The sequence below is a fragment of the Poecilia formosa genome, unplaced genomic scaffold, assembly GCF_000485575.1.
Source record: "Poecilia formosa unplaced genomic scaffold, Poecilia_formosa-5.1.2 Scaffold183, whole genome shotgun sequence".
Taxonomy (NCBI): domain Eukaryota; kingdom Metazoa; phylum Chordata; class Actinopteri; order Cyprinodontiformes; family Poeciliidae; genus Poecilia; species Poecilia formosa.
In genome coordinates this window covers 1,105,826-1,117,161 of record NW_006800122.1, presented here as the reverse complement: position 1 = coordinate 1,117,161, position 11,336 = coordinate 1,105,826, and the positions used below count along the sequence as shown (strand labels likewise).

The 11,336-nt window shown below is 37.0% G+C and overlaps 1 protein-coding gene across 1 annotated transcript; it reads right to left on the bottom strand.

The window, feature by feature from the left end:
* Positions 1 to 1,764: 1,764 nt before the first annotated feature.
* LOC103147530 (syntaxin-3-like) lies at positions 1,765 to 11,073 on the bottom strand. The gene is made up of 10 exons (XM_007565912.2): positions 11,023 to 11,073; positions 9,879 to 9,953; positions 9,684 to 9,783; positions 9,300 to 9,374; positions 9,103 to 9,176; positions 8,764 to 8,872; positions 8,610 to 8,683; positions 7,607 to 7,741; positions 5,593 to 5,703; positions 1,765 to 3,489 (listed from the first exon to the last, which is right to left on the bottom strand). The coding sequence occupies exons 1-10, from the start codon at positions 11,071 to 11,073 to the stop codon at positions 3,412 to 3,414; spliced, it is 882 nt and encodes a 293-aa protein (XP_007565974.1). The 3' UTR covers positions 1,765 to 3,411.
* Between the last annotated feature and the right edge of the window lie 263 nt (positions 11,074 to 11,336).

The following is an 11,336-nucleotide window of genomic DNA, read 5'->3' as shown; positions in this document are numbered from 1 at the left end:
GCTTTATAGAGTTAACAAGCTTTTTTAAGCAGCATGGACTCATACACACAAAAATCACATTTATAACACACAAATGATATAATAACGCAGATCTGCTTCAAACATTTTATAGTGTAGGCAGAGAAAACCCAAAATTTTGTAAAGTTTAGATGACATTCCCAGTCACTTCTTCATAAATACAATGTTCACAATGGTTATTTGTTCAGAGAACCACCAGGAGGCGCTGGACTAAAGCTGAACAGAGCGATGCGTGAAGATTAACAGTCACATGTTGAGCCATCTGTCTAAGTGGAGGCAGACTGAGAAAAATCCACACATTTATAACACGTTTTCAAACACTTTATACAGCAAGAACAGATATTCAATTGAGACTCAGAGGGGAAGGGAGAAAGGGTAAGAAAGCAGTGGTTATTTTTCTTTTTTTTATTTGAGAGTGGCTTAAATTTAATCTACAAATTTAAATGACAGAAACTGGGTAAGAACCACAGGAAAAAAAAAGGTTTTCTCCTGGAGATCTCTATTCCTAGGAAGAACACAAAGACAGAAGAAGAGAGGTTAAACATTCAAAGCACCATGTAAATAGTAAAAATGATCACAGACTGATGTTTCACCTGCACAAAATCTTTTATGAGAAGAAACTGTAGAGATAGGAGAACCCAACGATCCCAATGATGGCACAGCACAATGTAATCATCATCTTTTTCTGGAGAGTTACAATACACACAAGAAAGTTAAAGAAGAAACAAAATACAAGTGTTTGCATATCTAGGGGAGTTGGTTAGAGGAAATGATGCAGCAAAGGGGAAGGAAGGGCCAGATTACGGTGTGTGTATCTGTATGCTATAGAAGATAGGTGATGCAACTTACCTTCACTTCCGCATATCAAGTCTTTGAAAACTGTACTTTAACACAGCGGTCAAGAGAAAACACTTTCACACATCTTCTCCACAACACAGTCATCAAAACTATTCACATGCAGCTACAGTGGCTTGCAGAAGTATTCACGTCCTGTTAGCGTTTAAAAATTTTATCAACAAGCTTCAGTGCAATTTATTGGGATTTCACGTGGTGAATCAACACAGAGTGGTGCACAAATGCAAACGAAGAGTATACTTTATTTTTTTACAAAACAAAAGTCTTAAGCCCTTAAAAAACTGCAACCAGTTGCCTTCTCGAATACACCAACAGAGGTCACCTGTGTGTAATATGAAGGCCGACAGCATTGCACAATCCATCATTAAATAAATTATAAGAATAGCACAAGTGCAAACTTTCCACAAAATAGCCACAGAGTTTAACTGACAGTCTAGGAATACTGAAACTTTAAGGGTGATGTAAAATGTGGAAGAAAGGCCAAACTTTTGGTCAAAACTGCGTGGTGATTAAGATTGGTGGCATCAACAATTATCAGAAGCTGGTCAAAGTTCATGGAAAGATGGAGGTTATAAAATATAAAGTTAGATGCTGCAAAAGATTTGAAACTGGAGCGGAGCTTCTCCTACCAGCAGGAAATCTACTCTGAACACCGAGCCACAGCTACAAGGGAAGTGGTTTTGATCAGAGCATATCTGTGTCAGACTGGCCTTGTCAAAGCCAAGACCTAAATCCAAACAAGGTTGATATATTTTGTAAAGAATGAACAAAAATTAGAGTCTGTAGATGTGCAAAGCTGGTAGAAACATACCTTCAAATACTTACTGTGTTGATTCTGGGAGGTTGAAAATAAATGCAAATCATAGTTTCCAGGGTTTTGTTGTTTTTTTTAATCATGCACTATTTTGCTTTAATTTTACAAATATGTTTTACTTTGACTTGAATTCTTATATGAAATCCCAATATATGTCTGACTACTCATTGTATATTTTAGGTTGAGACTCAGAAACAGCAGCACAAACAGTCAGACTTAAGAAAAAAAACTAACAAATCTTTAATTCTTTTGAAATATTTGACATAAGAAATGTGCAACAAGCTTTAATTTTCCCCGCTCTTCCTTCGGTGACCTGCATGGCCACAAAAAAATCATGCTGGACGCTGATTTCAAGTATTTCCTGAAAGTGTAAAGACACAGAATCTTGTAAAAAAAAAAAATGCTTTGGCTCCTGTTGACTGACTGAAATGACATCTCGCCTTCATATGCACACAACCACCTTCTTTACTGTAAGTCCTAAAGCCAATGTAATGTTTTGTAAACTGTCAGTCTGGAATATTATCTACAGAGAAAAATAATGGTGACCAATAAACATTCAACTTAACTACCAGCTTATGAAGTTCACCGCATTATACAATATTTTAAATTAAAATAGAAGCTCCATGATGTTACCTTTTCATTTCAATTCATGCATATATAAATAAAAATGATCATCAAAGTGTTTTGTAAATTATCTGGTGACAAAATAATTTTATAAACATGAAGAAAAAATGGCTCTGCACATCATTCTAACAGGAAAATGAATGGATACACTTCATAAACTGGTAGCTTAGCCGTACGTTTACGGTGGAAACAATCACTTAATACACCTAAAAGGAGTTGTTACTTTCCTCATGATTTAGTTGTCCCTTTTATATGTAAAAACTTGTTAAATCAAAAAAAATATTTACTAGTGTTAATTCCAGTCTCTGCAAACTCTTTGGTAGCACATTAACAGTTTCTATTACACTCTATCTGCCAAGATTAAATTTAAGGCACCGTCTCAAGACAATGGATAACTTGTTGCCCTTTTCTTTCAAATGTTGCTGAAATATGTCGTCCTTCATATCTGAAAAAGGAACATTTTCTTACAAGACTGTCAACAGTGCACAAACATGACTTCTATTATTTACAACATAATTACGTAAACCGTAGCTTAATTCAATATTTTTAACAGTGAAAGTGCTGGAACTCTCTAAAAACAACCATAACCTGGAGGAGCAAACATTCAGTAGCTTTTAAAGTAGTAATATGTGTCAAGGCTCATTAAGGCAAGAAGAGTGGATCTGGGGTTTGTATGTGCGTGTGTGTGTTTGCTCCTGCATGGTTTAAAGAAGAGCTTAGGACAAACACACACAGGGGTGCCATTTTGGCATCAAATGTTAAAAACAATGAGTTGTTCGGAGATGGAGGAGTGATGAGGAAACAGTCAGTTATTTTCCCAGTTCCCTTTTTGTTGCTTCCACAGAGGTGTAAGCAGGTACTGAGCCGCATTTCAGTTCTCATTTCCTCATCAGAGCATCCGTAGATTGTCCAGAACTGAAGAAGTCGCAAAAGATCATCTTCCCTTTTTTTTTTTTTTTTTAAACACCAGCAGCACTGATCCATACACAGGAATTTGCATCAGTTGTTTTTTTGTTGTTTTTTGAGCAGATGATGAAACAAAATGGACGATCTGGGTGAAGAAAACACATGACGGCGATGGTAGGGGTCCGGCGGTCCTATCATAGTGTCTGAGTGAGGATGATAATGAGGATGACGACTACAACCACAGCACAGCACACACCGATGAAGATCATCTTCTACAGAAGGGGAGAGACAGAGACACGACGACGGGAGAGTTAGTGACAGAGAGCAGGAGCGTTTAAATCCCCCGCAGATCAAACCAACTCACCACTAACACCAAGTTATTTGACAGAGTCCAGAAATGCCAACACACACACACACACACACACACACACACACACACACACAACAAATGAGCTCCCAGGACAGACGGAAAACACACTCATTCAAGTCTAAAAGAAACCGCTTTGCCAAAGCATGCTTCATTCCCACTTGTTACAGCACTACACTGAAGATTTTCTCCAAAATTACTCACCAACATCTCTTCTTTTAGTCAAACAGTTCCTCATTTTTTCAATCCCACTGCCAGCCCAATTATGAGAGCTAGCAATGCCAGTAAGATCACCACAACAACCACTATAATCACAGTTTTCTGTTGGGAATAACCAAGTACACACATTCTGATCAGATCCAAATCTCAGTTGGAAAATTACTTAAAAACAAACAAAAAAAAGCAGACAAATCGCCACGTAGCTGGAAGTTGCGAAAAAAAAAAAAAATCTGAACAGTTATTTTCACCTACACGAATGCTTGTGCTGGTAAAAGCAAACAATATCTTCAGCATCAACAGACAAGCACTTTAGTCACATTCAAAAACATCAGCAAGGTTAAAAACGAAAAGGCGGGAAAAAGAGAAAAGAGAAACCAAGCAGTGTGTGTGAGTGGCAGTGTGTGTGTGAGTGGCAGTGTGTGTTTCAGTGGGTGGGAGGAGGATCGTCTTGGTTCTGGTCATGGGTGGAGGACGGGTCACAGCAGCGGTTTTATCACAGGGATCCACAGAGTTGGTAATAAATCACAGAGGAGGGTCAGGGGTCGTCACAGATCTCACTCATGAAATTAATGTGGCTTCCCAAAAGCACTGAGGTGTTCGTTTAGTCAACAGGCAGTTTCTTGTAGTTTAGTGGTACTAACTTAATTTCTTAATCATCTATATTTGCTTTAGTCTGGGAATCATATCAGATTTAACTGGTGTTTGAAAAGTCGATACACTTATTTTTTTAAGATGCCTCTACTGATTGAAATGAGTTGTTTTATTAATGAACAGAAATAAATGGCTGACAATTTGGAAAATAGTTTATTTGTGGAAATTGATGTATGATTTTAGCAACTGTAGAAAACTGTTTAATTTAAAAAGAAATAAAGGTTCAACACTAGTAAAACTAAACTACATCAAACTGATTTTTTCAGTCAGAGCTTCTAGGTTTAGTTGTGCTGCTCATTAACGTTGGTATACGACTGAAATAAACAGCATGCTAATCTAATGCAGTTTTATTATAAGAAAAAACTGATAAATAAACTAGACAAAAATATTTTTATGCAGCTGCAGCTCGATTTCAATATGAAGATAACTTGATTAAGGAAAATTTATGTTTCACATGCAATGGGTGCACTTTTAATTCAATCTCTAGTTTTGCAAATAAACATAAAATACACCTTAAAAACTTAAAATATCTTCTTGCTGACAGTAAAGTTTGCTAGATATGAGGGCCAGAAACCGGTTACCATGACGTTTTGATGCAGATTTGAAATATACTATTTTACTTTGATGCTCGTGGAGATCGAATGCTTTTATTTGACGTTTTTTAACAAGTCGACGCCTCTCGTTAATAAGCTCAAATGTTTCGGGTGCTTTTAGGAAGCCGGAGTTGCAGTTCTTGACCACAGCCACTCACACGGCGAGCCTCTTGCTGGAACTTGGCAGCTTTCTTAGTATCTGCAACAGCTCTCTCCACAAAGCCCACCGACTGGTCCATGTTGCTCTCAATCCTGTCAATCATCCCGCCCTGACGGGCACGCAGCCGGAGGCGGCAGCAGACGGAAACGAGTGACGGCAGAGAGGAGGAAGCATGCAGAGAGCTTACACATTATTCTAACGGTTGTGTGTGAGTGGTAATGGCAGTGAGGCAATTAGAAGAGCGATATGCAGAGCATGCAAAGCGGATGAAATGTGCTAAACTGGGCAAAAGTGCCAGAGTGACTGAAATTTAAAAAAAAAAAAAAAAGAAGCAGCAACAGGAAGAGGTCATATTTGTGCGATACATTGCAAAACACTTTTTTACCTTGCGGGCCTTGGTCTGGTACCTTACGGCTTTTTTGGTCTGCTCCTTCGCTTGAATAATGTGATCCACCGACTGGGATACATTCTGCTCTATGTTGTCTACTATTTCCCCCTGAGAAAAACAAAACAAAAACAAAAAAACACAGGAACATGCATTTTAATATCTATCAAGCAAACGTGTGGTCACAAGTTTTGGCATTGACACGTCTGTGTTTTGCAAACTGTGAGGCTTCAGTTTTTTTTTGTTCTTTTTTTTTGTTCTTTTTTTGTGATGAAAGATCAAAATGTTTTTAGAGTTCTGCAAAGCAAGATCATGCTGCATATGCCCAAATACAGATGTGAAAGACTACAGCTGAAATCGACAGCAGTCTAATCTCAAACCTGAAACATCTCCTCTTGAAGAGCGAGCTAAAACATGTTGCCACCGATGAAGAGCTTGCTCAAAACTGGCAGCAGGTATGTGTGTGTGCATGCACAAGCACAAGCACAGAGAGAGGCAAAGAGTTTTTAAACACTGCTGTTGTGAAGAGAACAGCAAAAAAAAAAAACATTTATGTTAAAGACTGAATTTCTGCAGGAAGCATCAGGATTTAAAAATAACCGACATCATGGCAGATAAAAGCCTGTAAAACTCATTATACTCATACAAACAACTGCCTCAGTGCGAGGCGGATCGAGCTCATTAACTCCAACGAATTTATTCCTTTTATGAAAACGATTACTTATAACTTGAAAGGTATAATTAATGCGTTGGATGGATCTTTAGTGATGCACTGCAGATTGAAATCAGGTAATTCTTTTTTTTCCAATTCAATTTATAGCAAACAATGAGAGCTTCCAAAAGTAAAATCACCACCTTTTGCAGCAAAAGGTGGTGATTAAACATTTTCTAAGTGCATCATGTCATTGAGACAAGGTTAATTCACAACCTTGTCTTTTATTTAGATGACAAAAAAAGAGCTCAATGTTATGAAGATCAAATTGTGCATGTGCTGCTTAGAATTAATATGTCAATAAAATACAAGCAAAATAAATATTACTGTTGTATTTATTATGCATTATGCTCTCTGCTACTTTTAGAAAAAAAAAAACATTCTAACTTTGTAAAGTGTGATTACACACCAGTTTCATAAGCTACATTCCTACTCATCTGATTGCCAATCTGCATAGAAAAAAAAAATCAGGAAGTAATACTGAGGTGGATGGATCTGAATGTGGTAGTGATGGCATCTAAAGAGTCTTTCATTTTCACTGTTACCACATGCATGCCAAATGAATGATGTTACGCAATCAACCGTCCTCCGTCGCTACATGTTGGCTCAGGAGGGACGGTTTGCTGCAAAGCAAGTGACTCAATGCAGCTTACTGGTTTCTTTAAATGGCTTTTTCTAAAGGAAACACATCAAATTAAGGGGACTGCATAGTACTATTTGAAATTTAATTGAAACTGAAGTAATTCAAAGTATTTATTGGGGATTTTAAGTTCATATCCCTTTAGAAGCAAGTGGTAATGTCGGCTATTTATTTATTCGAGAGCAAAATCTTTTCAAATTCCAAAAGTGAACATAAATAAAAGGGGAAAAAACAGAAGCAACACAAAGAGTGCTTACCTCAAACAACCATTTCCCTCAGAAAGCATGGCGGTGTAAGCAGCACAAAACAGTTGGTCATACTCTAGTAGTTTAATTATGATAGTTGCTAAATGTCTTAAAACCTTGTCTGTGATGAAATAGGTGTGAATGATGCTTGGTTCATATCTTACTACATGTATTAAGGTTCCATGGAGGGAATGAGATGAAGGCGGTGGTGGCGGAGGACAGGTGTAAGAAAAGCATGGAGCTGGAAAAAAGACAGACAGACGGATGCAGAACGACAGTCATAGAACAGCAGAGGAAGAAAGAGAAAAACACAGAGACAGACATGACTGATTCCTAAGACACGGTAAAGATGAGCTGAAAGAACGGATGGATGGATTTGAATGAAACGACAAGAAGGTGATATCCAGAGGAGAGTACCTGGCTCTCCACCAGCATGGCGATGTCTACAAACATGTCGTGCAGCTCTTTGATGCTACTTTCCAGACGGACGATGTCTTTATGCCTGGATTCAATCTCACTCAGAGCCTGTTTTGAGATCCCAGAGTCCACAATCTGCAAAGACGAGCAGTTCACTGTTACCACGCAGGCTCAAAACAGACAGCAAATAAAACATCAACATCTAGTCATCAAGTGTGAATCCAAGTTTTTTTTTTTTCTTGAATGTCAATATCAAAATAAATTTCCAAATGTTTTAAATTGATAAGCATAACAGTTCTTGTGTTGCTTTTTAAGATCCTAAAAAGTTCCTGTAATTTCCCAGTTATTGTTGTTATTGCAATTGTTTGACAGTTTCATATGAATTACTGAGAACCTCAGGTGTGCATTTACATTATAGGAATAAGATATAGTAATAATTTAGGTGTGGTTTGTCCCAGTCTTTGCACATCAGGGAAGCCTAAACTGAACTCTGTGTCCTTGAACAAGAAATTCCTCCTCAGTCGAGCCGAAAACAAGCTCCTCTTTATCAAAAAGCTTGAACAGAAGCTGAAGTGCAACATGTTCTCATTTTATCAGTGACACATGCAGTCGAAGCTGCATGATTCGGTGTTCCCGGTCACTCCGTTTCTTTCTAGAAGCCTCCCTAGAAACCGCTGCTTCATCTGTTTGCTGAGACGTCACAAACAAGCATGACTCCTTTCCTCGAATCTTTACGATGTGGTTATTAAATATGTAAAACATCATCCAGCTTGGCATTATGATCTCTTAAATGAAGATATTTTGAATAGAAAATATTTTCTAGAATCTGAACAAGAAAGACAAAGTTCCTTTTATCCAAACATCAGAAACCTAAAAATTAGCAAATAATTGGCTTTTTTTTTTAAACTGCAAAACCAATTTTATTTGCAGTTTAATCACATGACAATAGAAAGGTGTTAAAACAGTGGCCATAATTGCTCATTTACACACAAGACACACTCACCCCAGCAGTGAAAACGGCAGCATTTCCACTTTCCAACATCTCCTCCAGCTCTTCGTCCGTCTTCGCTTGTCCAGCTGGACAGAGCAAAGTGAAAAACACAGATTATTATGGGATTATTCTACACTTTTTTTCTGCGCATCTAGGTGCAACTTACTTATCTCAAGTTGTCTCTGGATACGTCCTTTACTCCTCTCCCGGAAGTCCACCTGCGCTTCATTATACTTTGTCATGACCTCAACAAACTTCCTGGACAGCACTGCATGCTGGGAGGACAGAATAGATGCAAATTATGATCACAAACCTTTCTCAACATCCTGGAAACAGCTGCACATTGTTTACTTTTCAGGGGGTGGGAGTCTACCTTTATATGCTGGAATATTTGACTAAACTAAACCCTATGAAACAATTTAATTTGAAATTAAAAAGCCCTATTTAAAAGCTTTATAAGTAACTATTTTAAGTCTGAAAATTCTTCATCCTGTGCACAATTTACCTGCGATTTACGTATCCGCATATCAGCCGACACCCTCTCCTGCTGCTGCTCCGACTCCAGATTTCTCTCAATGGCTGGAAAAAAAAGCAACGTTCAAATTCACGTCATAAACACGTCATCCAACATTTTGGATAAAAATCAGGAAAGGTTTGACTCATTGTGACGAGAGAAAGTGTGATTGTCACTGCCAGACTTACTCTTGAGTTTGTTTCTTGCATTGTTGGCCATCTTCTTTATGTCATTGGTGATTGATTCCAAGTCATCCTGCGTTTCTGAAGAGAAGAAAAAAATTAGTCTTAAACCAGGGCTGTTCAGATAGAAATGAAGTTTTTTTTTTTAAAGATTATGTATGCAGAGAAAATGAAAATGCTTGATATTTTCTGAAATATTTCATATTCTGTCATCTTCTGCTCAGATTGTAACAGAGTTCAATTCAGAACAAAAACCACAAATCGGAAAAAAAACTACAGTAACCTTATTTTTGTGAACCAGGTTCAAACAGCTTGTATAAAAAAACAAACAAACAAAAAAAAAACAGGGCAGACAAATACAGTAAATCAGTGAAAGGTGAGATGTCTCACTCTGATCCGACGTGGGAGCCGACAGGATGACCGAGTAAAGCTTTCTGACTTCAGCCACGTTCTCGTCAATTTTATCAATACTGTTCCTGATGTCTTCAATCTGCAAACAGACGAGTCACAATTAACAAAATTTTAAAAAATATGTAAGAGAGGTTAGGTCCCTGCACGACAACAACCGAGAGCGTAAAACCTGACCTGAGAGAAGAACTCGTCCATGAAGGCTGCGTTGTCCACAGCGATCTCCACCTCCTCATCATCTTGATCACAAGTCTAACATTTGAAAACAAATAAAGCTGTTTATAATCGTTGAGCCTTTTAGCTTAAAAACAACTAAAATGTCTTTTTGTGATTTAAGATACCATTTTAAATTGGGAAAAAAAAAACTGGAAGTTAATAGATTAAAACCATAAACCTGAAATTTTAACTGATGGTTTATTTTGGAAATGATTGAACAACATTCATGGCTGCCAAGAATAAGACGAAGAAAAAAAAAAAAAAACATACTGTCAGATTAGAGTACTGGATAGTTAAAATAATCTACTACTCAACAAATCACAAGTAGATTTTTTTTTTGTTCAAATTACTGAGAAATCAAATTTAAAAAACAAAACAGACACAAAAACAAAGATATATCTAGTTCTTAAATTGTCACTATATAATTAACTTTTTTTTTTTTTTACTTGTGGCATTATCAAAATACTGGAAAACAAAAAATGTCTAAATAACTATATTTATACCCATTTTAATGTTAGAGTAATAGTAAATACACATCCAAATATTTAAATGTGAAATCCATCAAATATAATTATTTCTGCATACAAGTATTAAATGATTCCTGTTCCAAAACTCGCAAAATAAAATAATCAGCGAGACTCTTTAAACCAACGCTAACATCTGATTGGTTAATCTACACAGCAAGTCAACGTCTGATTAGTTATATTGACAAGAACACTCAATACACATTGTCCAGTAACTTTGATGGGCAAGATAATGGATAAGATAATGGATAAAGATAAAGTGCTGCAGCATGCAAGAATAAAAACAAAGTAGAAATAGTTTGGCTTTTCATAAAAACACTTATGACACATTTAACCAATGTTATATACATTGCATTATATACATTATATACAAGTTATATACATATAACTTCACTTTGCATCAGTTTACTGATTTGTTTTAGCTTGTCAGACAAGTTTATAGACACAGTAAATGAGACTATTAAACTAATAGCCAGCTGATTAACAACATTATTCTTTATATTTGCCTATATTGTACCATTTAGTTGTGAAAACACTGTACTAAATGGAAGAAGATGGCAAAAAGTAGATTTTCTGTTTACTGAGCTGTCAGTGTTGGCTGCACTGCAGCATCCAGTGTAGTTATTCTTCATGTCACGAATCAAAACTAGACGTGCAACGAAGAGGTCAGTGTCGGATGCTTCTTAAGTCCAGTCTCCTTCTAGGTCAAAACATACCACTTTCAAACTTTACTGTTAACCTTTAATTCAACAATTACATACAACAAAAGCTTATAGAGCTAAATTGGGGCCAAANAATAATTTTGACCCTTCCAGTTTATCCTCCAAATCCGGATGAGTAAAACGAACGCACCCCGCTCCAGGTCGAGCAGATGGGCGGGGCCTCTGAGCAGCGG

What these genes read in the sequence shown, in the direction of transcription:
- LOC103147530 (XM_007565912.2), bottom strand. Translation starts at nt 11,073, where the DNA reads ATGAAGAATAACTACACTGGATGCTGCAGTGCAGCCAACACTGACAGC. An exon ending in GGCTCCCACGTCGGATCAGA is followed by an intron (nt 9,375 to 9,683) that starts GTGAGACATCTC and finishes TCTTCTCTTCAG; the next exon opens with AAACGCAGGATGACTTGGAA. An exon ending in TGCGGATACGTAAATCGCAG is followed by an intron (nt 8,873 to 9,102) that starts GTAAATTGTGCA and finishes CTGTCCTCCCAG; the next exon opens with CATGCAGTGCTGTCCAGGAA.